Raw genomic sequence first — 27,190 nt, 5'->3', positions numbered from 1 at the left:
TATCAGCAAAATAGAAATATGAATGATTTAAAAAATTAAATTAAAAAAAGTATAGACTTCTTAAAAGGCACTTTGACAATTAAATACAAATGTTATTTAAATGTTCACATAAATTTTTTTCCAATGGAGTTACGACAAATTTTAAAGTAGTTAGTCAAAACTTGATTTTATGTAATTATTTAAAAATAATACAAAGTCACCAAGAATTATTAGTGATTTCACAAAACCAGGATAGGCAGGGCTCAGTAAGCTAAAAAGTTATGAATTAAACAACTCGAAAGCAAAATAACAACAAAAAATGAAACAAACCACACAGCAAGTCTCATCTAAAGAAAAATATAGTACAACAAAACATCCCTGATTCATAATTTGGGTTAGTGAAGAATCTAAACAAGCTAAAAATTTACAAATTTAAAATTATGTTCAAAATGTTTAATGAAATACAATTTTATTATTTTTCAAGTACACAAAGTAACTCAAACTAGGATAACAAAATATTGCCTAGTAGAGCTCCTAATGGACCCACTTTTATATAAGAATGATCAGTAATTAGCACATCAAGGGCCATACAATTGAAACGAGTCTTTTTAAAGTACTTGAGAGTGCTTGAAAATAGATTGTCTTCTTAAATAGTCCAAATATGCTTCCTTCCATCTGATGTACAAAGGTAATTTGTTTTAATAAACCTTTCTATGAAATCCATCTTCACAAATTCCAAGAGGAATTAATGAGGTTTTACTGTTGATGCAGAAAAACAAATTTTAAGCTATAAAAAGACAAGACATCACCATATCAAAAAGAGAGCAATGAAACCAGTTTGAAAAGTTACTGTACAGTATCAATGACTGGATCTTAACATTATTGGAAGCAGAACCAGTTTATAAAGGAAATCCACACAGTATTAAACCCGTGTTCCTTTACTCTTGAGAAATACAAAAGTGAAATTTCACAATGAAACGGGAAAAACTACTGCTTACTAGTAGGCATTAAATTTAAAGTTTCTCAGACAAGAAAGAGAATTATTTCTAAATGTATTCACACCAATGAGTTTCAATACAGTTAGGTTTCAATGTCACAACAATAATAAGCAATATGCTTCTGTATTTGGTTTCTGAATGACATGATTACAGTCAAAATCAAGCAAATAAAAACCAAAGCAACCAATACATTAAACTTGTGTTTCCACATGCCCCTTTCAGGAGACACTGATGAAAGTCACCATCATCCAGTAAAAGGAGACTTCCATTACAGCCAAATTTCAATTATCCACCCAAATGAGAGAAATGAGGTATAAAATAACAGTCAATATTAAATCACATATACTTAGTTTTGGAATGCAGTCAGAGAGATACTCAGACAAATACATATACACAGACACTGACTCTATTCCATATCCCCAGGTTCAATTAAACCCTTATACCCAATCCTCCCCCCATTTTGGTCCTGACAAGAAGGCCCCAGGAACTGGCTAGACAGAAACTGTCATGAATAACCCATTAGTGGATAATTGAGAATCGACTGTACTGAATGCTGAGAATTAGTCAGAAACCATAAGAATGGCTTAAATAATTATCTTAGAAAAAAAAAAAGAAAAAAAAAACAAGTTTAAAAAAAAAACCCATTTCATCTTGAGAAAGTCAAGTCACTGAAATCTGATTTCTTGTAACAGTTGCTGCCATTTGCTTGGATGAGATCTTAAAGGTTTTCCTTTTTTTTTCTGCATCCCGTTTAAGAATACATTGACTAGAAATCTGTGATAAGAATTTAGTAAAATCTTTTCCTTCCTGTTCCTCATTATGCCAAGGCAAGAACTGGAAAATTCAAAAAGAGAAAAAAAAAAAAAATTAGCAATACAGATATATGATATGATACAGGTTTATATAATATCTTTGGGGGGAAAAAAAAAACCCATCATAAAGTATAAAGTTCTCAAATTAGTCAGGTCCCTCATAACTACCCAACAGTTAATATGTTTATAATTTAAGGTTAAAATGTAATTATCTTTTCCTACCGTTCTTAATAGGAAAAATCTTTTTCTTACCATCTCCCAGACAAAGATATACTGAGCATGTTCATTATGGGAGGGCTATAATATAATATGAAGGGTCTGTCCAGCCATATTTTATCTAACAAATAAATGGAAAGACATTTCCCCAAGTAATGAATAAAGATCTTATATAAAACTTGATGTATTTCTTTTTTACAGAATTTATGTCCTATTAGCAATACAAAACATTACAAACCAAAACCAAACAAAAAACCCCAAGAACTTACCATTTATGGCTTCCTGTGCAAAATACTTGACATCCATGTCCTCATCCTGCCCTAACTTCTGCAGCACTGGCTTGACTTCAATATGCAATGCACTAAAACAAAACAGTATTATTAACATAAGTAGCTTATTATAAAAATAGCTGCCTAATACCAGTATAAACTATGGCTTCTTTAAAAAGCAGAAAAGAGAAATCTTTTAAATTGTAATAAAAATTAACAGCTATGAACCAATTTGACTCCTAAGGCAACTAACAACATAATCATCTTCAAAATCAAATACTTTTCTATTCCTTTTTATGGAAGTCTTGTTATGTAAAGTCAAAATAGGGATCCTTAATAGTGTTTGCTAAATGGTTAATAAGAAAACCACCTTATGATAAAAGATTTATGGCTGGAAGTAATTGCAGAGATCATCTAATACAATTCCCTTTATTTTACAGATAAGAAAACTAATGTGAGAAAAGAATCTTGCCAAAGGCCAAGAATTCAATCCAGCACAGATGCCAAATCACTTTTTTCTGCTACACACTTTGTCTTAGGGAAACATATTAACTTCAGTGATACTTCATACTAAGTTAACATTACTTTAAAAACAAGAAGTTAAAGATTAAAATCATACCTCCTATCTAGAATTGGACCAATTTTTTGTAGAGATTTAGCCACATTAAAGCGAACATTTGCTACCTGGTCTCCTGCCATTTTTAATACAATCGGTAGCATTTGTTTAGTTGTGATTTCCTGGCCACAGGCTTCAGACAGTGCCTAAAAAAAAAAAAAAAAAAAAAAAAAAGAAAATCAAAGAAAATCCTCTCAGGTGACAGTTCTAAAATTTCACAAAATTTTAATTATCAAGGTAAGAAATTATAAGTAGCTAAGTTGCTGGCAAACAAATAACATTAAGTTTTTGCACATGGGATGGCATTCTAAGTATTAGATAGTATTCTAAGAATCAAAACAATTTCTGGAGCTGCAAAAGGCCTTCAACAAGATCACATAGTACAGGACCACATTCTATAGATAGAAAGGTTCAGTCAGGAGGCATTCTGAAAACAAATGTGTCTGGGAACACATTTGGGAAAAAAACTTTTCAACAACTGGTTTAATGACAAGCTTCAATAAATAACATACACTCCATACTTACATTAATACAGAATAAAGTGGTCATCCTATGTAAGTAGTTAGGATCATTTGCCATTACTAGTACTTTGGGAACAATGGTATTTTGGGCCCACTCAGCACCAAATTTCTCTACCAGTTTCATCAAGTTGTTTGTGGCAGCTTCTCGAATTGCATATACTAGAAGAAATGTAAATACATTCGGAATAAGTCCGTTTCATAATCAAACATCAACTATTTTATTAATAATCAACTACATTTTCTTTCACAAACACAAATTTTACTGTCACGTTATAACACACACTTTCAGTAAGTTCCTTTTGTCTTATAGAATTAATTCCCTTATAAAACCCAAGGGAAATTGTAACAACCTTGACACTCATCAAAAACTACTGATTTGACTACCAACTGTTTAGTACTATGAGAGATGCAGAAAATCTAGCAAAGTATATCATAAGGTTCCTGTTCCTCAACGAACTTACTTAATCTAGTCGAGGATCACAAGATTAACAACATAAAATCATATAACATAGAAAATTCTATGTAATTAAATGCTAAACTGCATGCTACAGTGCTATAAAAGGTCTGACCCAACATCATCAATTAAGTGACACCACACTTTCAATCAAAAAAATCAAAAGAATCTATATGTATAAAAATACTTATAGCAGCATTGAATTTTTTTTGCTGTTGTCATTGTAATCATGTACTAGAAATTAAGGGGCAATCTATTAATTGAGAAATGGCTATAAAAATTGTGGTATATGAATATGATCAAATATTACTGTCCTGTGAGAAATAACAAAAAGGACAGATCCTTAGAGGAATCTGCTAAGACTTGAAGTATTGAAAAGTAAAGTGAGTAATAACAAAATAATGCAAACAGTGATTATAACAGTGTAAAATAAAAATAACTCTGAAAAATATAAGAGGTCTGATCAATGCAAATATGGGGAGGAGCATACTTAAGATGCAGGAATTTTGATTAATGTGTGAATTGAAATGGGGTTTTGTTTGGTTGAGTATGACTATTACAAAGGCTTTGGTTATTGGAATATAAGGTTAGAAATACTGATACCAAAAAAAAAAAAGAAAAAAAAGGCTACACTTAGGCATTTTTTAAACATATAGAAGAGAACAGGGGGGAGTTCAAAAGGTTGATCAACAAGTCAGAGAACTCTGAAATTAATTATGTGGAATGTATACAGACATAGATATATTTTAATGCAAGCTATACATAAGACACATGGTCTCATATCCGAGCCTCTTATCTGTCAAATTCAGAATAACATTTTTCTAAGTAGAAGAAAAATAATCAATGAGAACTAGAAAATGAGACCTTAAAGGGTGAGAAGAATTTGGATAAAAGGAGAGAATCCCAAAACAGAACAAAATAAACAAAGGCATGGAGGTGGAAATGATTATGATTAAGTTATACTAGACTGACCACATTAACCAATTTTGTTTAAAATTGAAGGATTATTTATACATTCATTGAGCAAGTTTTTTAAGAACCTACAATTAGAAAAACATTACATTAGGCCTCGGAAGAGATAAAATGAAAATAAAGACAGAGTACCTATCCTTATGAATTTCATTATCTAAACATTGTGACAGTAAATGAGGTTTGTTAGGTAGAGGCAGACTATGGAAGATTTTAAACATCATAATGATAGGAAAACAGGGAAACAGAAACACATCAAAGGCTTTTTTAAAGCAGAGGACATGATGACAGTGGTTTTTAAAGGAAGCTTTAGTAAAAATAAGATTACCTGATAGCTCAAGTTGGAGTAGGCAGAGACTTGAAGTCAGGAAAACTAACTAGAGAACCATTTAGGGTATTATCCCCATCAAGAACAACAGACATTTGCATAACACTTCAATATTTGCAAAGCATTTTATATACATTGTATCATTTCATCTTTACAAAATCCCTAGGAAGCATCTGTTATTTTTCAGATAAAGAAACCTTGAGACTCAAGCCAAATGATCTGCTCAAGGTTCTGATTATATAGTCAGATTCAAAGCTAAGGCTTTTAGGACTCCCAAGTGCAATTTTCTTTCAATGAATGGCACTGCTTTCCAGAGAATAGTTAGAAAGAATCAGGATGAAGCAGGACAGTAACTGGGAATGTAAAGGGACAGACACAAAGACACTGGTGGGCAGTTGTACATTTTCTGTCTGCAGAGCTAGAAACCTCTGAGAAGCAAGAAAAAACTTCACATTCAGTTCACAGTGCACTATCTGCCTTGAGGACAAGAGTGACTAATACTATGCAATTCACAAGGGTTTACACTAAATCATTAAGCTTTGCAGAGAAATCCTAGTGTCCTGACTAGGGCTTGATATGAGAAAAAATGGGTCAATGACTTCTGGGATTCCTGCCAGACAATCAGGGTCAGCAGATCAGGATTCTAGGCCAGGAGCCCTTGATTTGACCCTCAAGTAGACATTTAGTACCTGGTGACCTAGAGCAAATGATTTAACTTCTCTTGAGTCTTAGTTTCCTCTTTGTGCTATGGACAAGACTGAACTAACCCAATTCTTCCAGCTCAAGATTCTTGAAAAATAAGCTGGAAATAAAATGTAGATGTCTCTACCCCAATTGCCCCTGCAAAATGAAAATTTTAAAATACAACAACTATATCATGTCTTATATTTTCTGGTATTCCCAAAAGAAACATAGTAATACATACATAGGAAACCTCCAAATACACAAATGGTATCATATCAGATATGATATCATATCTGATATCCAGTACTTTATGAAATTCTAAATACATTAAGCAAAATTATCTCTGGTAAAAGGACACCTTTCTCCTTTAAAGATCAAAGTGGATGCAAAGGGAACAAACCACCATACTCAGATTATAAAGACAAGGACAAAAAAAAATGGAAGAAAGAGATAAATAACAGAATGAGTACAAAAACATAAAATAGTATCTTAAGAACACTATCAGGAATGGTTTAGTTCAGAATGAGTTGAGACTCATCTGGAAAGTTAAAGTCAACAAAAAAGTATTTGTTTTTTAGCAAAAGAAGAGGATCAAAGAAGACATAAGACCTTTGTTTGGGGTGAATGATGTAATAACTGACAAAAGAAAAAGAGAAGGCAAAGATGCTTAATTATTAATGCATTTCTTTCAATTTTCTCTGCCAATGAAAATTATCTTTCGTCTGAAAAGAGAGAACAAAAGTGACTAAGAGAGAGTTGATACTCAATATATATAAAGAGATAGTCCAGAATAACTAGTTGACCCTGGTGACTTAGGGACTATCCTAAGGTATTGGAAGAACTGGCAGATGTTACCACTAAAGAAAGCCGCTGTCAGTGATAAGTAAGAGAACAAATGTCCTGATTTCCAAAAAAGGAAACTACATATGTCAGTAAGTTGGGCACAAAATACTGACAAAATCTCAGACATTACTGAAGGAAAAACTAGTGAGTACAATGAAAAGGACACTGTGACAACAAAGAGCCAATATGACTTCAAGGGCAGGTAATTCCAGACTTCCTTTTGTTTTTTATTGACCATTGTTACCAAATTGATGGAAAATGCTACAGAAAGTTTACTATTGATTTTAGCAAGACATTTGGATTGGTAACAAACGATCCATATTCTGAGTATTACCATGGATTTTGATAATGATGATCTAAACAGTTTCTTCTCTAGCAAGGTCAATTAGACCAAAACCCCAACAAAATAACAGTAATATTTCACTTAAAAAGTTAAATACAATCCAAGATGTTACCTCCAAAAACTTATTTTGCCAATGATAATAATGTAAATAAATAAAAATTGTAAATAATGGTCCTCTAGAAGGGAAACAATCTTAGGACATTTCATTGACTTAGGATTACTTTTCAAACCAATGCTTGTTATCTCTTCTGCTAAATGTTACAAAAGCAAAGGGAAAAAAGGGTCCATAGTAGTTGCAGACTAATCAGTCAATAGCCTCAAACCAAAACTGGGGGAAAATAATCAACAAATTTTGATTAGACAGGAGGCCATTTCTGTGGAAACAACAAAGAATTTAAGGTTATTCTAGGGCAAAGGAAGCTAAGATAGTTTTGTTAATTCACTGGAATAATTACTGAGAATACATATGCTCACATGGGCAACATATATATACATGAATGTGTATATGAATATGAACATATATACACATTTATATGTATAAAGTACACATGGACAGATATGTACCTATCTCCCTCTTACACTTTTCTCTCTTATTCTTTTTAACTAAATACCCTCCAAATATTCCAATATATCTTCTCTCCTAGTAATATAGACATTTCTTTTAGCCATGCAAAGTGCAATATACCCATGGCTGTTCTCTCTTATGTAAGTCTCTATGTCCTCTTATAAATTCTGCACAGGGATTCACCCAGCATTCTAGATCTCCCCACATTGTCTAGATAATAATGAAGAACACAAACTGTCCATAGCATTCCCTCACTCTTACTATTTGACCAACCCTTGACTTTCCTGGTCATCAGTTATCTGATGATTAGCTTTACACTGCTTCCCCTGCATGACTCATCATTTATGTAACAATCTGTTAATTCTCTGTCCTTTTCGAGGGCCTCAATATCAATTATTAGGCATCTACAATATTCCACAATTCAAAGTAGGACCTCATCTCCAAAGAATATTGGAGATGAGCTTTATTTCAAGAAAAACAATCTCTTAGTACTCTGTAATCATCCAAATCTCCTCTTCAACTCTAGATCTACTTCACTATCCATTTGCAGTCTGTCCCAGATATTGCTGGACAAGCTTTATTAATTGTTCAACTACTTATGAACTCTAAATATGCCTGCACATAAGTAACAAAAATATAGACATGCAAGTGCCAATTTTTTTCATTTCATACATATAAACACAAAGCCCACATACAGCCACAAAAGTATAACATTGTCTGACCACTGGGTACTTCCAGAGGACAACCATCCTTTCCCTCTTCCAATGGATGGTGTAAAAGTTGATTCCACTAACATACTAGGAGCCATCTTTTGCTCACTAAGCTCTAAGACTATTCAAGAGTGGGTTCCAAAGCTAATGATAGTTTCACTTTCGGTAGGAGTCTATCCATTCCCAGTAAAGCAAAGAATACTCTTCCAGCCATGGATGTCACCAAGATCCCAAACTATTAATTATTACTATTTATCAGCTAGCCCCACCTCAGGATCCTTTCATTTTGGGTCTAGCAATAGTGGTACCACTAATTTCTTTTTCTAAAATCAAGAAATTTTTCCCTATTTTGTGTCTAAGACTCAGTACCAAAGCAAGCCTTCCATCAATCAGATTCACAAAGTGAGAATATTGCTCATCTTCTATACAACTTTATCTGACTTAAAAATGATCCAAGTAAGTTATTTTCCCATTTTCTTTGCCTATTCTCAAACTCAATTTAGTAACTACGGATTGTAACTACTAATGATAATACTGAAATAAGTTGAGGTAGGGAAAGAAATCTGACAATATATGCATATAACTTGGATACATCTGAATGTTAGAGGGAAAATGTGAAATAATTATGATGGGTATTAAACAAGAGAAAAAGGACAGAGAACAGGTTCATCTACCTCAAAGGGAAAAAAGGGGAAAATATAAATCAATCATTTCCATAGTCAAAGGAAAATTTCTTTAATCAAAGCCCTTTATCATGATGATCACTCTGGGGTTTCTTTCTAAAAAAAGAAATATGAGTGCCTTAAAACTTTTTGGAAAAAGCAAAAAAAAATTTGCTTTTCATAATCTGATTATGCTGAACTTCTACTTACCATGATCCACAAGCCAGGCCATACACAAAGAATTCAGTTTCTCATCAAAGAATTCCACACCCTATATACAAAGAGCTCAGTTAATATGCAACCATTCCAAGCCAAGAAATAAGACAATCTATATACATTATATCAAGTTGTGATTTAGGAAATTTAAAGTACAATGAGTCTGATTTGGGCAGCATAGGAGATTTACGGTGTGGAAACTCACTCCTCCAACACAGCTCACAGCCTATAAATTAGTCAGTTCTAAGGAGCTGCCCTTGATACTAAAAAATTGACTTATCTAGGGACACACAGCTAGTAAATGTCAGATGTAAGATTTGAATCCAAGTCTTCCTAATTCTAAGTCCAACACTCTACCCACTATGCCTTGCTGCACATATCTTACAGGGGAAAAAAAAAAAAAAAAGAAAGGAAAAGGAGGAAGCAAGAAAGGGAAGAAAAGAGGGGAAAAAATGGAAGGGAGAAAAAAGAGAAAGAAGACATATAACTGTAAAATGAAAATGAGACTAAGGAAAAATCATATTGCCAAACAAAAGGGGTGAAAAATATTGATAGGAGAAAAGGAAAAAGAAATGGGCAAAAGAACTCAGGTTAACTTCTGCAGCATTTTTCATAGTTAAATTTCCTTTACCAGTATAGATAAGAATCTGTTCTATAACTTAGTCTAGAGGGTTGCCTAGTGTACTGACAGACAGTTTAAGTGACTTTCCCAGTGACAGAAACAGTATGTGTGAGAGATAAAACTAGAAACCAAAGTCTATCTGACTTCAAAGTTGACTATCTAATGGTTTGCTCCTTCTCTGAATCAATTACACCTTATTTAAAAAGTTTAAAAAAAAAAATTTAAAAATTACAAATTAGAAAAAAAGTTTAGGATAAAAGGTGTTATTTAATACATAAAAAATTGTGGGAAATGTTCTATCTCCCTGTTACAAGTCCACTGAAGGGAAGCAAGTAATGGGAAGACTACCTTGCTATTGGGATCAGACACTGAAAGGAAATGTCACCAAATTTTTCCTTTATTAGATTCAAACCTCCATAAAACAGTTGGCTCTTGTTCTGTGGGACTTGAGGAATTATAATAGACGGAAGCTAGATTTCCAGGCAGAAAGGGGACAGGGTGTCACATTGAGTCTCACAAGATAGCCCTGAAAATTGGTTCACTTTAAAGTTTAATAAGATAATCTATCATTAAAAGCCACATTTAAGGACTAAATACACCATGATTCTTGAGAAGTAAAAAACAAATCCTAAATGTGTCATTCTGAAAAGGAGAGAAAAATAAATCATTGTTAGCACTAAACTAATAAACTCAAACTATCCTAACCTCTTCACAGAGGTTCTTGGGTTTTTTTGGTTTGATTTTTTTTTTTAAACTATAAAACTCAGGAGTATTTTTTTGAACCAAATATCTGGGATGTGTGTGTATTGCACAGACACAATTTTTCACACACACACAAACACAATATCTAAGAATGAAGTCATTTATAAAAGGAAAAGCTCATACTTTCTACTACCTAAGAACAAGAGAACCTGCAAAAAAAGTATAACCATCAAATATGGCCATTTGAAAAAATAACAATATAGTATCAATATTTCCATAACATTGGTCATTTCTCGATTCTTTTTTTTTTTTAAACAAAAGTTAATCTTAATCAATGACTATGTACAATATGACAAAAAGATTGTGCTAAGCAAAGATCAAAAGAATTTATCTTAAAAAAAACAAGTTTCCTTATTTTGAATCTCCATTCTATCATAAAACAAAATTATGGAGTTCTAGATTTGGAAAAGAATTCAGAGACCATACAGTCCTTCACCTGAAGCATGAATCTCTCCTTCAATAAGATTTCCCCCATTGGTGGTTAGCTATCTTCTATTAGATTAGCTCCACATTTTCATAGAATTCTCTATCTTCCAAAGTAATCTTTTTTTTTTGAATAGTTCTGTTAGTACTTCATTTATACTAACCTAAAATTTATTTCCCTATCTTCCATAAATCCTAGTTCTGACCTTGGGGAACAAACAAAACAACTCTTAATTTTCTTTTTTCATAAAGCCATGCAAATATTCAAATATCAGGATTGTGTTTCCCTATGTTTTCTTCAGGCAAAATATCCATTCCTTCAATCTTATTCCCAAATCAACCCAAATAAGTTACAGCTCTGTTATATCCTTTCTAGAATGCACAGAATTAGATGTGATATTCAAGGTGAAGTTACAGGGAATAAAACAGGTCTATCATCTTTATTATTCCAGAAATTATATTCCTCTATTAAATAGCCTTAAGATTACATTTCTTTTTTTTTTTTTGGGGGGGGGATGGTGGTGGTGAGGAAAGGGGGCACACAACCTGTATTTTTTTTATTTATATTGAGTTCTAAGTGCCAAATATTATTAAATTAATATTAAATATTATTTAATTTATATTTATATTATATTATTTATTTATATTGAGTTCTAAGTGCCAAAAAAAGTTAGGTCTTTTGCATATGAACTGCATCTAGCCAAGTCTCACCTCACAAACTGAGTCTACCAATCTGGTATTTTTGCACACTGTAAGATGAAACTTAGTATCAACAAATAAAATACCAGACTATTTCCAGCCTGAATTTTTTCTGTACCCTATTTCTTTTTTTTTTTTTGCTGAGGCAATTGGGATTAAGTGACTTGCCCAGGATCACACAGCTAGGAAGTGTTAAGTGTCTGAGGCCATATTTAAACTCAAGTCATCCTGACTTCAGAGCTGGTGCTCTTATCTACTGTCCCAACTAGCTGTCCCCCTGTATGCTATTTCTATCATTCAAACACACTAGTCATCCCTCCCAGCTGGTTTAAAAAAAATAATAATAATAATAATAATAAAATACATCAAGCCTGTAACACATGATAACTTGGTACCAAGAATTTCTATTGAAGAAGTCAAAAATAAAATTTCTACAAGATAAAAAGGATATCCCCTTTTTTCATATAATTATTTCTGCCTATTAGGAATTGGACTTTTAATTCCACTAGCAAAGGGAACACCTGATGAGGAAACTCCCCCTACTAATAAAGATGAGCAACTTATTTGCAAATTATAGTTTTACAGAGTGGCCTAGAACACAGAAAGGATAAGTCACACAACCAATATGTGTCAGAAGAAGGGCTTGAAAACTATTCTACTTGGCTCTTAGGTTAGAGGTCTATCCACTATACACATGTCAATTACATAAAACAATATAATGCCATTGCTATCTTTCAATTTACTAACCAAAAAATAGCAATGTAAAACACTCACCAGCTGACCTGCCAACAATGGCATGTACTCAATGATAGCTAACCGTACTCTCCACTTGGCATCTTCAGCCAACTCCACAATGGCAGGAAGGAGAGACTGAGAAAGCTGACGGATTCCAATTACTTCATTTACACAGTCCAAATTAGAGATGATATTCAGACGGACTTCAGGACACTAAAAACATCAAACCAAAAAGAATGAAAATCACTGTTCAACTTATATAAAATACACCTAATTCTTAAATCACCCAAAATCAAATAATCTTGGTGAAATAAGTATAAATTAAAGATCATATAGTCTTAAAGTAAAATTGGAGAATTACAGCCTAAAGGACATATAGCACAGTGGATAGAGCACCAATAATCTCACATATCACAATCATCTGAATTATCAAAGAAAAAATTATGTGATTAAAAATTAATGACTAATCATTCAAAATTTATAGCCAAATATCATTAAAGAATTTAAATTTAGTTAACACATTAAAACTCAAAAATTAAAGAGGAAAAAAAAAAAAAAGATCATCCTCCTTTTATTCACAACACTGGTGAAGAATTAGTTGTCTAAATTTGCCATAAATCACAGAGGAATTTCTCAAGAATTCCATTTTATATCCCACTGGTCATTTTCACAGTTTTTCATATTCCTAATCCAGTTCTTATTCCCAAGTTTTGAAATTCCAATTTTTCCTCAACCATGGCCGTTTGAGGTTCTAATTTAGTGATAGCCACACTGAAAAAATGACCCTAGCAAACACAATACATAAATGTTTAGACTTACCTCATCCTTTAACTGAGCTAAGAAAAGAGGTAGAAGGTGTTCAATGGTATTCTCTTTGCCCAAAATGGTAGATAATCCCATAATTACAGAAGCTAAAGCAGACTTGACGTGCTGATTAGAATCAGATACCAATTCCTACAATTTAAAAAATATATATTAAAATTCTTTCATTTTATTTTACCAGAGAATAGAGCAGATCTATATCAATCCCAACAACCTTTAAGTCTACAATGTTTCAATATTCCTTAGTTCACAGCATTTCCTCTTTTAAGTAACACATACAAAGAGATGGTAAAGCATTTTGTATTTATAAAACATGAGAAATAAGGAATGCCATACATTTGGTGTTGAAACAACACCAAACACTTAATTTCCTAACTCAGCTGCAATTTTAAAAGTTTTAGGAGAAAACACAAATCTTACCTTAACAAAGGGCAGAATGTGATTCATAATTATAGATTCTCTACCTTCAACAGGCAAGTTCTCACAAAGTTCTAAGGGGCATAAAAAGAGAAAATGTTTGCTTGATATGAATTACACAACAGTGAAGTAATTTACTCAAGTTTATCAAAAGTTCAAAGTCAAACAATTTTATCTAAGCAAACAAGATTTAGGGAATTTTATTAATCTAAATATATTTTTCCCTTTGATCTGCCAATCATTCTCTAGTAACATATTTAAAACTTAAAAAAAGCAATGGCTTATTTTAAATATCTTGCTTATACTTGATATTTTTGCACACTGTATAGTCTTCCCTACTTGGGAAACATTTTTTGGAAAATAAAACAAACATAAAAGGAATGAATACTGAGCACCCCAATGATGCAAACACAACTGAGCTTACTCTTTACCTTTCACTTTGTGGGCAGCTGCCGCTCGGACCTCTGCTTCACAGTCTTTAAGAAGGTTCTGAAAGGCTGGGACCAGGTCATTTTGGGTGATTTCCGGACCCACTGCTTTTTGAAGCTATCACAGAAGATAATAAGTTTATTAGTGAATGCCACAAAAAGAATCAAGACTGCATAAAAGCAATGTAACCTTCCTTCCATCTAGGATTTTATGTCCCTACTTGCATGTCACTTAACTCTCTCCTCAATCCTAAATGTTTTGTTACAAAATCTCACCACTCCATTATGTCAGCTTCAAGAGTCAATGACATCCTCCTGTCTCTCTGAGCTAAAGGGAACCTTGACTGGATACTATAAAATGCAACTCCCTCATCTTATGGATAAGGAAACTAAGTCCCAGAGAGACAAGGATGCAAGTCACATAACTAGTAAATGACACAACCAGATCTTCAGACTTGAAATGCAACACTATTTCTACTATAACCCATAATTTTCAATGGCTCCCCATCCTCTTCCTAATATCAAACACTTATGTGGGTCCAGTAGCAATATCTGTTCTTGCCCCTCTTTTCTAACTTTTTGTTCTTTACCTCTAAAATCTCTTTCGCTCTTTTAGTTTTCAACTACATACTCTCCAAATTCATATCCTACACTGGCTTCTGTTCCAGACTCTGGGCCTGCATATCTAGCTGGTTACAGAGAATCTCCACTGACAGCATCTCAAACCCACCATGTCCAAAGCCAAACTTATCTTTCCTTTAAAAAACTCAATCCTTTGACTTCATTATTTTCTTAAGTGGTAACAACATTCACCTCATTTATACTCAAAACTTTGCTACACCATTATTCTTTATCCCTCATATTCTATCACAGTACTGTTTTATTGATTCTACTTCCATAAAATCTCTAATGTATTGGACATACATTCTTCTCTTCATCACCCCACTCCAAATTCTTCTTTTAACCATTTAACAGTCAGAATAATATTCAAACCAATTTTCCAGCCCTTACCTACTCCTAGTTTACCCTAATGCAGGCTTTAAAACAATGACAGAAAAATCTCCTTAGCAAAGACCTTATTTGTTAGACCTGTGTTATAAAACATTTCAGCAGCTCTATACTGACTTCAATCTGACACCACATTACAGTATTCCCATCACCTAAGCTCTAACCAAACTGGAAAGTTCACTAATTCGTAATCTGTTACATACTTCCCCATGACTCTAGTCTTTTGAAATCCTACAGTGTAAGCTCAATGCCACTTAAATGTATAAAAAGCCTTTTGATTATTTTTCCTTCTAAGACCAAGTAATCTCTTATCTTAGACCTAAGGTATTACTGTGTATGTTTACACTTCTATGCATTTACATATCATGTTACAGCTATGTTATATTTCTTTTATTAATGATGTATGCTCCATAAAGGCAAGAGCTGTATCTTGTCAAATCTTCATCTTTTCCCTCATGCCTAGCACAGTATTTTGCACATAGAGACCCTTACCTACTGTCCAAACAAATGTGTTCACAGTTAGAGCACCATGTTTATGATGGCCATTGAAAAATTAGAAAATATCAGGGCAGCTAGAGCACCAGCCCTGAAATCAGGAGGACCTGAGTTCAAATCTGACCTCAGACACCTAACACTTCCTAGCTATATGGCCCTGGTCAAGTCACTTTAAATCCCAATTATCTAAGCCCCCCCCCCAAAAAAAAAGAAAGAAAAAAGAAAATGGCAACTAAAAGGGTGGAAGATAATGACGTGTCATATGATAGAACTAGTTTTAAATTGGAAAAAAAGACTTAAAGATGACATTATAGCTACAAAGCATTATATGTCTACAAAGCAAAAGATTGATTAGTTTCATTCTATTTGCTTCAAGAGAACAGAACTAAAATTTGTAAAAAAAAAAAAGACAAAATTAGCTTGATATAAGGAAAAACTTCTTAAAAATTATAACCATTCAAAAAAAGAACAGATTGCTCTAAGAGACTTTTTCCTTCACTGAAAATGTTTAAACAAAGAGTGGATGATCATTTAGCAGGTTATGGTATGGATGAAATTCTTGTCCAAATACTGATAAGAGTAGATGGCTTCTAAGGTACTATAATTTGGAGTCTTTAGTAATTAAAATATCATCAAAGCATTAAAAGCAACACCAATTTATGCCTTCCATTACAGTAAAGTTACATATAGCCTTTTTACCTCTGAAAACTTGTCAGCCACCATATAGCGAACTCGCCAAGATTTATCTTCTGCTGCCTGGCGGAGTGTGGGCATTACCAAAGCTTCAAGATCATCTTGGGACAGTAATTGGGCAATACTGACACATGCTTCTACAGCTAGAAGACGCACAGAATCCTGAAGGAAAAAGACTTCATATTATATGGTCAGTCATATGAACTGCATAACAACTTTTGAGGTATGATACTTTAGAAAACATATTTAATATTTTTATTTTCCCAGTTACATGTAAAATAATTTTTTTTTTTACATTAGTTTTTCAAACTTTGAGGTCCAGATTCTCTCCCTCCCTCCCCAGCCCCATCCCCTTTAAGAAAGCACATGTGAAGTTATGCAAAAGATTTCCACAAAAGTCACGCTGGGAAAGAAAACAGATTTCTCCCCCTCCAAGAAAAACAAAGTAAAAAATAAAAGTATGCTTCAATCTGTACTCAAAACACAATCAGTTCCTTCTGAGCATGAATAGCATTTTCCATCAGTCCTTCAGAGTAGTCATGGATTATTCTATTGCTAAGAATAGCAAAGTTATTCACAGCTGATCATCCCACAACATTGCTATTACATTATACACAGTACATTTCACTATGTTTGAGTTTATGGAAGATTTTCCAAGTTCTTCTGAGAGCAACCTGATCATTTCCCATAGAAAATAATATTCTTTTATAATCACATACCACAATGTATTTAGCCATTCCCCAACTAAACATCCCCTCAATTTTCAATTCTTTTCCCTGAAAAACTGCTATAAATACTTTTGTACATGCTATAAATATTTTTGTATATATAGGTCCTTTCCCTTTTTAAAAAATCTCTTTTGGGATTCATGCCTAGTAATGGTACTATTTATTAGGTTAAAGGACGTGCATGATTTTATAGCTCTTTGGGCATAGTTTATCTCTTTTGATCATTTATCAATTGGGGAATGGTATTTTTAAAAAATAAATTTGACTCACTTATCTTTACATTTGAGAAATGAAGTCTTCATCAGACTTCCTTAAAAATTCCCCTGGGGCAGCTAGGTGACACAGTAGATAGAGCACCAGCCCTGAATTCAGGAGGACCAGAGTTCAAATCTGGTCTCAGACACTTAACACTTCCTAGCTGTGTGACCCTGGGCAAGTCACTTAACCCCAGCCTCAGGAAAAAAAAAAAAAAAAAAAAAGTTAATGATTCCAGGTACTTTTTTTGATCATGGCTTTCACGTAGACCAATAATTTTTAAATGAATTCTTCTGGATCTCATTTCCAGGTCAGTTGTTTTTCCAATGAGATATTTCACATTGTTTTCTATTTTTTTATTTTTTCAGTTTTGTTTTTCTTAATTTCTCATTAAGTTATTAGCTTCCATTTGTTTAATTCTATTTTTCAAGGAATTCTTTTCCTCAGTGAGCTTTTGTATCTCCTTTCCTATTTGGCCAATTTTGCTTTTTAAAGCATTCTTTTCCTCATTAGCTTTCTGTATTTCCTTTTGCACCACTCTCAATTCTCTTTCCAAGTTTTCCTCTCTCTCTCTTTTACCTGATTTTCAAAATCCCTTGAGATCTTCCATGGCGCGAGACCAATTTTTAATTTTTCTTGGAGGCTTTGATTGTAGAAGCTTCTTTGTTAAAGCAGAACTGTTTCCAGGATGAAGGATATACTCTCTCTCAAGTTGTTTTTAGAGATTATTCTAGTGACCTGATCACAAGCACTCTTTTCTGCCCTGGAACCATGAGGAGTGTCCCCATGTGATTATTTACTAAAGCAAGAGTCCTTCATCACTGAAGAGATTTCCTGTCAGCTGAGGCTTCCCAAAGCTGCTGCTCTCCCCACACCCATGCCCACTCCTACTTTTCTGGTTTTCCAAGGTCCTCTCACCACACTGATAAACCTTTCCTACTTACTTTCTAAGTTGTCTAAGTGTCTCCGGAGTGAGAAGCCTAGAAACCATCAGTATTGCCACTGATTCAGAGGGCAAAAGTCAGTTCCTCCTTTGCTAGGGCTGGATCCAGGGCTGCTCAATGGTCCCATTCTGGTACCACAGATCTTTCTGGTTGACCTCCTAAGTTATCTTTGGCTGAAAAAAGTTCCACTCCATTTTTCTGTATGCTGATACACTTACAATTTTAGTTATTATTTAAAGTAATTTAGAATGGTTTCAAGGAGAGCTTGGCAAATCCCTGCCTTTATTCTACCATCTTGGCTCCATCTCTCCTTTGTATGCTACTTTTAAGATATACTGGAGTTATAACTATAATCCCTCAAGTTTTCTTCTAATTTAGGCAGAGAAACAGAAAATACATACGTAAAAACATATTGCATAAGAGCAAAATATGCTGGAAATTTTGCGTGTATATATATGTATATACATATACATTTATTTATTCTATATACATACAAAAAAATAAAAGCACTTATGTCTCTCTGAAGTGACTTTTAAAACATATTTCTGATAAGATAATGCATATAACAGAGCAAGGCTATTCAAATGAGAAGAAATGGCATTTCAACAGTATGAAAAGAAGAGCACACAAACTGCATGCTGGAGAGCAAATCCTACTGGAGCAGAGACTATGAAGCACAGCAAGACTGGAAAAAAAAAAGTTGGTGAAGAATTGTTAAGGATAAATACTTATGATACAGTTAAGATAATGGACATTAGAAAAAGGACATTTGAAGAAGCTATATACAATAGTCATAATACTAGTTTAGCCATAAGATGATAAAGATCTGAACTAAGATGATCATAGAATCAGAAAGTCACTGGTAACAAAAAATAAGATCAAAACGTCAATTTGTGTCGGGACAGGCAAAAGAATATATCGAAAAAGATTGACAAAACAAGACTTACATGAACTGATGCTAATGAAGTGAGTAGAACCAAGAGAACGTAGTACACAGCAACAAGATTACATGATAATCAACAGTGATGGACTTAGATGAATGAGATTATTCAAGGTAATTCCAATAGACTTGTGATAAAAGAGTTATCCACATCCAGAGAGAGAACTACAGAGATTGAGTGTAGATAAAAGTATGACAATTCCACCCTTTTTTTTGGTGGTTTTTCTTTCTCAAGTATTTTCCCCCCTTTTTGATCTGATTTGTCTTGCACAGCACAACAAACAGGGAACTGCTTGATGATTTGGAAATGGGGGAGGAGGGAGAAAAATCTGGAACACAAAGTTTTGCATGGGTGAATATCAAAAATTATCTTTGCATGTATTTGGAAAATTTTTTAAAAAGAAAAATAACCCAAGATTGTATTTTGGGGGAAAATTATAACACTGGAAGGCAAGGCAACGGAGAGGAGAGAAGGGAGGATTTTGTTGATAATCCATTCTCCATGGATTCACAAAATAACCTTCCTAAAGCACCATCTGTCTCACTCACCTGTCTAAACTTCAGTGGTTTCCTATTACAAATACTTGTTTGTCAGATAAAGCCCATTATAACCTGGCTCTAACATACCTTACTAGCTTGATCATATATTACTTTCCTTCATTCTCACCACCCAAATTGACCTCCTTGAAGCTCCATGTGCCTTCTTTCTGCCTTTAAATAGCCTATTCCCACATGCCTAGAAAACATATACACCTTGCCTGTACCTCTTAGAATTTATAGCAAAGATCGCCTCAAGTATTAACTTCCATGTGAAGCCTTTCCTACTCTTTGTAGTATATTTCCCCCTTAAAAAATTACACCCACACACAACATACTTATGTAAAAGTTTGTATTTCCCAACAGAATATAAGTTCCTCCATGACAGGGACAGTTTCATTTGTTGCCCTAGAATGTAGTATAGTACTTGGCACATATTTAAATATTTCTTCATTGATTTATTCATAGCCTTACAACATAAGGAAGATACTAATAGCAAAAAAAAAAAAAAAAAAATGACCTTTTATGATAGAGCAAGCTGCTTTAGATTACTCAATTTCTCAAATGTTTGGAGCCCCAAAGACTCCTCTTATTGAATTGTATGCCTAGTTTATTACCCATATCTAGGACTTATCCAAAGCATATACACTTATCAATGCGATAAGTTGCCCATCTAACTTCATTTTAAACTCTAGGCAATCTATAATATTTTAAATATGTGGATGGTTAGGTCAATCTCTTTCAAATGGCAATAAATTTCATTAAGATTCCACAGTATTCTAGTGCATAATGTAATTAATGCAACTTTATGTGTGAGTGTAACCATGTGAAAAACCTTTGTATCAATGCAAAATCCTATCTAGAGTTTACATGGCTCGACCTCCATGACACTGGCATACATCTTTACTGATCATCGATCTCCTTTGTTTCATGTTTTGTTCTACTGGGGAACCATCTTTGTTATCTTTTCTATCATAGAAGTTTTAAATTTAGCATATGAAAGACAACTTGTTTTAGGGACACCTTTAAGGCTGTATTTATTCTCTTAAGTCACATGCTTTTTTTTTGACACCAACAAATAAGATATATCAAGATCTTTTATACTCTATACCTTTTAGTCATTTGTTTGATTAGAGAAGTGAGCTGCTGTTAAAAAATCTGAAAAGTCTGTCCTTTTCAATATTTTCATTGATGATCTCTGTATAGACCTTTCTCAGAAAAATCACATATAGATGAAAGCACAGTGAGGGATCAGTAGTTTCTACTTTTAAAAAAAGAATACTGCAATTGTTCCCCTTATTTTGTTAGTCTTTTTCAATTGGAGAATTTTTAATCTCCACTGAGGGATTCCTTACTGCTTCCTAAGTGTGGCATTTACAGTAGAGATTTCTGATCAGGGCCTGTTGCTCTTCCCACTTCAGTTTAAAATCCCCAATTTTTCACATGATATCTGAGGTACTTTAAGTGATAAAGTTTGGATGCAAGAGGAATACTACTCTCACAGAAATACTAGCCTAACTGTTCCATTTCACAACCTTTCAATTTCATTTACAAATGTTCCCAGATCACTTAGTTGGATCTCATCGTAAAATGTGTCTGTAAGTTTTATTTCATCAGCTGTTTTGAGAAAGTAATCCTTGTAACCTTGAACCTTGTCAGCCTCTCCTATAATATTTTACAAATGAGTTTATATTCTAAATTGATGTTGTATAGTTTCCCTTATCTGTTCCTTGACAGAGATCAGGTGTTACTTGACAAGCAATTTTTAAGCTGTTTAATCTCCTTAATTTAGTGACTCTTTTAGAGTTAAAATCTGAAGAGCAATGAAATCCAAAAACTAACAGGATTCTTCCTAATGCCAGAATTCTGAGGACTAGTCTGACAGCTATTTACATGTTTGACAATTCTCTAGGAAACCAAAATCTTAGCTTATTAGAGGGAAAAGGTCATATTCTTTTTCTGGAGTTCCTTCTAGTGTCAAAGAATCTGATGTATGCCACGCATCAGAATCTAAAGGATTATATGCCTCTTGTTAAACTGCAAACCCAAAATGACAGGAAATTTCACTGCCCATATTATAAAGCTATGTTACTATGCATTATAGCTTTGGTCCACCCTCCTAATTATAGTTTCCATTTCCTCTGACTCCCTCCTTTCCTTTACCCTATAAATTTCTGCTTGAGATAAAAAAGGGTGAAAACAACAAGGAATTGCTTTTAAAAAATCAACATTAACAGCAATATAATAGCATTGGACTAATAATCCATATCATATAGTAATCTTAATTTTTCTAAAGAAGGAACAAGATCACTGTATCAAGTATGTCCAGATTTGTTGGCAAAAAGCAAGTCGCTTATCCTCTCTAAGCCAAGAAATTCCTGAAATATAAAGGGGGGGAGGAAGGGAGTATTTACCCATCCAAGTATATTATCTTTATCACTTATATTTACCTGTTCATCTGAAGCTAGATTAGTGAATAATGGAACAATTTCATTTTTAACACTTTCTAGTTCCAAGACTTTTGCAAATTCACCAAGTTTGGAAGCAGCAGCACGTCGGACCATTGGGGTGTCATCAGAACAGAGGGAACGAAAATGCCTGCAGCAAATGAAACAGTGAATGCATTTTACCTCCCACAATTTTGCTACAATAATCAAAATGTACATTTTAGAATCTTTCTACTGGGTAGCAAAAATATCAGTGCTTAGGTTTCTGAGTATTATATATTCATCATTCCCACTATCCCTTTGGGGTGCCCATAGGTAAAAATGTAGATTTTGTTACTTATTCCCAACAACCCAAAATAAGTGAAAAAATACCACATCTTACTGTCTAATTTCTGCCTTGACAGAACTTGAAGCCCTGGGATAGCAAACACTGAACAACCCACATGCAGAGGTGCGAGAAGTGAACCAATCCCCACTGGCCAGACGTTTCACAAGAGGCACAAAATGGGCTTCTAGAGCAACAGGAGTGTGCTCCTGGGAGATCTGCCTCAGTGACTCCACTGCCTTGTCTCGAACTACAGTCTCCTCCACGGTTGCCAAACTTTCCAAAGGAGGCTGAGAGAGAATCAAAAAGGAAAATCAAAAACAAACAACAACAACAAAAAAAAACACTTACTGAATCAGGATGGAAGCAGCAGAGTATCACTTTTTGTAGTGATTGAAGGGAGGTAGTACATGTAAGCAGAACTTTAATTAGATAACATCAAATGGTAGCTTTCAGTTCACAGTGGCAACATAAGGTATGTCCAACCTGAAGACACGACTTCTGTAGTATAGCCAAGATCTCATGTCCCAGATGGCAATTCACAGATGGTGTCTACAAATGACACAGTGAAAGAGACTTGCCACAATATTAATAATATTGAGCTGAATGCTTGTTTAAAAGACATGTGGGCAAATATAGGTTAAAACTATATTACCTATTTCAGCGAGGATAAATTTTAAAATGTAACAGTACACAAAAGAGAAACATTTATGTTTACTAATCTCTTTAGGTACTATAATAATTAATTCCATTTTCCATCAGGCCACTAAACCCATAGCCCACCATTTCTGGAAGTGCAGGTAATACTAACATCAACCTCACCATTAGTTTCATACCCTCCATTTATTTATCCATTTCACTAAAAGTTCCTATTACAACCTAGCCTCACAACACTATACTCCAAGCCAGATACCCATAAGGATACTGTATCAGGATAGCTGAATAAAGGTCATAAGGTCAATGTCAGAGAATCAAAAAAAAATCAGCAGAAAAGACTGTAAAGAATATCTCAAAAGGATTGATTTAACTGATTATGACATGGTCAGATGAAAGGTAAACAACGTTGTAGGATGATCTAAAAGTCCAGGGCTCTGAGAGCATCAGCTAACCTACAGATCTTTGTTGCTTTTGGAAAGGTTAAAGTGACTGCTCTTAGTTCCACTAAATCTCATATGTAGATGTGTTTTTGGAAGGATGAAAGAACAAGTTATGGTAAGGAGTATGTCTGTTTAACAAAGTTTGGCCCAAACAATGACATTCAATCAAATATAAACAACACAGTATCCACTGTTAGGAAGACCTAGGTTCAAATCCCACTTCAGATACTTAATAGCTTTGTAACCCTAGACAAGTCACAAAACTCTTGTACCTTATTTTCTTCATATATAAACTAACGGAGTTGCACTCAATGATCTCTATTATCCCTTTCAGCTCTAAATCTATGATCTTATGATTTATTGGTTGGCAATCATATCTGATTCTGTGATCCCATTTGAGTTTTTTTTTGGGGAAAATATTCACATTATTGGCCATTTTTTTTTCCAGGTCAGGGTTAAGTGACTTGCCTAGGGTTACAAAGCTAGTAAGTATTTAAAGCCACATTTAAACTCAGGAAAATGAGTCTTTTTGATTCCAGGTCCAGCACTGAATCTACTCTGCCATCTAACCTTAAAAATAGAGCTAAGAGTTTGTTGTTCAGTCATTTCTGATCATATGATTCTTCACGACCCCATTTAGAGTTTTCTTGGCAAAGACATGGAATGATTTGCCATTTGTTTTCCAGCTCATTTTACAGATGAGAAAACTGAGACCAACTGTGTTAAATGATTTGCCCAGAATAAGTGAATGAGACTGGATTTGAGCTCAGGTCTTCCCAACTCCACCATACCAAGCACTCTAATAAAACTGGCTAAACAGACTCTCAAGCAATTTGGAAAACAATACTGTTAATATGTATATAAGGAAAAACCAGCACCAAAACAAAGGCTCACTTATAAGTCATTGTAATTCATTAGAATAAGAAAAGCATTCATATAAGGATCTTTAAAATGTAGGCAGCAAAAAAATACACTAAAGAAGTTTCACTGAGTAAATAACCTGCTTAAGAGAGATTTCCAGAAATTCCAGAAACAATGAAATTCAGGTTCTTCCTCTAGTGAATTTACAAAAAAGCCCAAGAAATTGATCTAGCCTAGAGAAGAGAATGGCTATGAATTAATTGGATACTTTGCAAACCTAAGAAAAGGCAAATTTAAGTCAATAGACAAATACTGTTTATGCTCTCAAAGACAAATCTAGATCATCTTCCCACATGATCATGAACCAACTTTCATTGAAAGTACATACAGTTTTGCAGGTGAGAGGCTGATAATAAATCTCAAAATAATATATCATTTAAACCACATGAGAAGAGAGAACATGACACAGAAAAAAGAGAGCAAACATTGGAACCAGGAAAGCCTATGTTCAAGTCCTGCCTCAAACACCTTATGGCCATGTATCCCTGGGCAAACTATTTATCCTCTCATTGCTTTCTTTAGGCAAGTCTCTAGACAGGGATGGGGGATCCTTTTTTCTGCCAATGGCCTCTTGGATATTTATGACATCTTTTGAGAGCCATACAAAATTATCTCATAGAATTCAAGCAATGGAGGTTGGTGTACCTATCTTTCAGCTAATCATAACCTGCTGGTGGGCCAGATATTCCCCACCTCTGTTCTAAGACAAGAGGTTAAGAAAAACATACCAGTAAAGGATTTTCCCTTATCAGGAAGTCTCTTTAACCAAATAAATCAAAAGTTCAGTCCCTATCTTTATACATTAAAGTTCAGAAAATAGAGAGAGAATAAGTCACATCACCACTCACCAGGAGACAATGAGCAAAATCTGGACCTCCTACCAGGACAGTGAAATTTCCAAGTTGTTCCGCAAGAGCCAATAATACCTCATCTTCATCATAAATTGTATCTAAAATAGCAACAATGGGGAATTCATAAAAAGTTGGCTGACCAACAGCTGAACACTCAACATGAAACATAAAGAGAAACAAATTAGACATTAAAATGGCAACAGTCAAATTAAAATCTTAAGTAAGCCTACTTTTCCTTATTTCAACATATACTACCTGGATCTATTCTGCAGAACTGAGTTAGGAAACTGCTCAACATCTTTTCTATCATAAATTTTTTAAAACTTGTTTGACATGTCGGAAACATTTCTGTCCATATCATTACATTTTGATTTAGAGCAAAGACAGATGGTGGTGTCTTTTGATACCATTTTGCTCAGGAGTATTCAGTAATGCTGTTAATAACAGTTTCTGTAATGATTAAACCAATAAACATCCTACAAAAACTAAAATTTTCATATTTTCTAAGAAAACAAAATTAACATACCAGTAAGAAATGGCAGCAGTTCAGTTCGAGTTCTCTCTACTCCAAGAGCTAAAGCAATTGTTGATAACTTCTTAATACTGTTGAGCCTTAGCTATTAAAAAAAAAAAAAAAATCATTATGTGGAGATCCAAATAGGAAAGCAGGTCAAAGCAGAGAAAAACAAAAAAGTGCTATTATAGAGAAGTGAAGGCAAGGAAGACAAAGTTAAATTTAAGTTTCTCAGAGAAGTCTATGTAGTATGCAAGGTTTTCAGAAATCAGGTTCATGTGATCACATAAACAAGAGAAGATTCATCAAGTTCAGTAGTCATGCTTTTTTTGGAAGACACAAGAAAAAGTAAAGGAGGAGAGGTGATCACAAGCCAACAAGTGGGAGAATTTTAACCGAAAGGGGAATTTTGACAGTGTTGCAGGTGAGAATAAATACGATGACAACTGTTGCTACTTCCCCTTTCAATCTGGAAATATACACACCATTTCACTTAATCATGCATCTCCTTCCAGCTATCTGCTCTGCCATTTGCAAACCTTGGACACTTTATAACAACTCCAAGGACTACTTAACATCCTGTTAATTAACCTAGGCTCCCACCGGCCCTCGCTCAAGTAGCAGAGGGAGAGAAGAACTAGGGAAGAGGAGCAGTAGGAAGATAGGGGTTAAGTACCTGGCAGGGGGCCGTGGGGGTTGGGGAAGCATTTTGATCAGAAATTCTGACCTCCTGATGCTAAAGGGGTTTTTTCGCCCTTTTAAAGTGTGGGCTGACAGGGCCGAGTTTCTCCCGGGAGGGACGGGGTGTTTTCCCACAGAGCAGCCCCCACGAGGCGTCAAAGAAACTGGGAGGCGTCTTCCTTGGCAGCTGCCTCCGCGGAGGCCGGCCCAGTCCGGGCTTGGCCCCCAGGGTTCAGGGGGGCCCGGCGGGGTCGGGGTTAAGCCCCGGAAAGTCCCAGGGTGTACTGGAGTTAACTCTGGGGCACTTTGTGGTCTCCCCCGGAGCTCGGGGCCTGCTTGGCCCGGCTGCTCTCCCCCAACCCTTTGGGCCTTCCTGCCTCACTTCTACCCCCGGGTCTCCCCATGGCCGGCCCGGCCACAAGTCCTCGCTCCGGCCCCTCTACCTGCACGTCCTCATTCCGGAGCTCGTCGATCAAAACCGCGATGGGGTACAGCGAATCGTCTCCGTCTCCGCCAGCGGCGCCAGGGCCGCTCCCGGGCCCCGCAGCACCCGCCATGTTCTTCCTCCGGCTGCTACCGCCACCGCCGCCGCCGCCGCCGCCGCCGCCGCCTCCTGCTCAGAGCGCCGGCCCGGCCCCGCCCCACGCACGCACGCGCACGC

At 34.9% G+C, this 27,190-nt stretch overlaps 1 protein-coding gene across 3 annotated transcripts; it reads right to left on the bottom strand.

Annotated features, from left to right (window-relative positions):
* Positions 1 to 431: 431 nt before the first annotated feature.
* On the bottom strand, positions 432 to 27,174 carry PPP2R1B (protein phosphatase 2 scaffold subunit Abeta). Of its 3 annotated transcripts, none has more exons than XM_074304286.1 (15): positions 26,973 to 27,174; positions 25,861 to 25,951; positions 25,332 to 25,432; positions 22,523 to 22,755; positions 22,144 to 22,291; positions 16,296 to 16,451; positions 14,097 to 14,211; positions 13,669 to 13,739; positions 13,246 to 13,380; positions 12,466 to 12,639; positions 9,180 to 9,240; positions 3,416 to 3,570; positions 2,894 to 3,036; positions 2,275 to 2,366; positions 432 to 1,811 (listed from the first exon to the last, which is right to left on the bottom strand). In XM_074304286.1, exons 1-15 carry the CDS (start codon positions 27,084 to 27,086, stop codon positions 1,795 to 1,797), a joined length of 1,806 nt encoding a protein of 601 aa, XP_074160387.1. In that variant the 5' UTR covers positions 27,087 to 27,174; the 3' UTR covers positions 432 to 1,794. The 3 variants fall into 3 exon arrangements, with proteins under 3 accessions (XP_074160387.1, XP_074160388.1, XP_074160389.1); XM_074304287.1 differs by having other exon boundaries at positions 25,332 to 25,469; positions 25,815 to 25,951; positions 26,973 to 27,116; XM_074304288.1 differs by lacking the exons at positions 22,523 to 22,755; positions 25,332 to 25,432; positions 25,861 to 25,951; positions 26,973 to 27,174 and adding an exon at positions 22,817 to 22,951.
* Positions 27,175 to 27,190: the final 16 nt, after the last annotated feature.

Source organism: Sminthopsis crassicaudata, chromosome 3 (genome assembly GCF_048593235.1).
Source record: "Sminthopsis crassicaudata isolate SCR6 chromosome 3, ASM4859323v1, whole genome shotgun sequence".
Classification (NCBI taxonomy): Eukaryota; Metazoa; Chordata; class Mammalia; order Dasyuromorphia; family Dasyuridae; genus Sminthopsis; species Sminthopsis crassicaudata.
The sequence above is the reverse complement of the archived record's forward strand: the minus strand, read 5'-3'. Positions and strand labels throughout refer to the sequence as shown.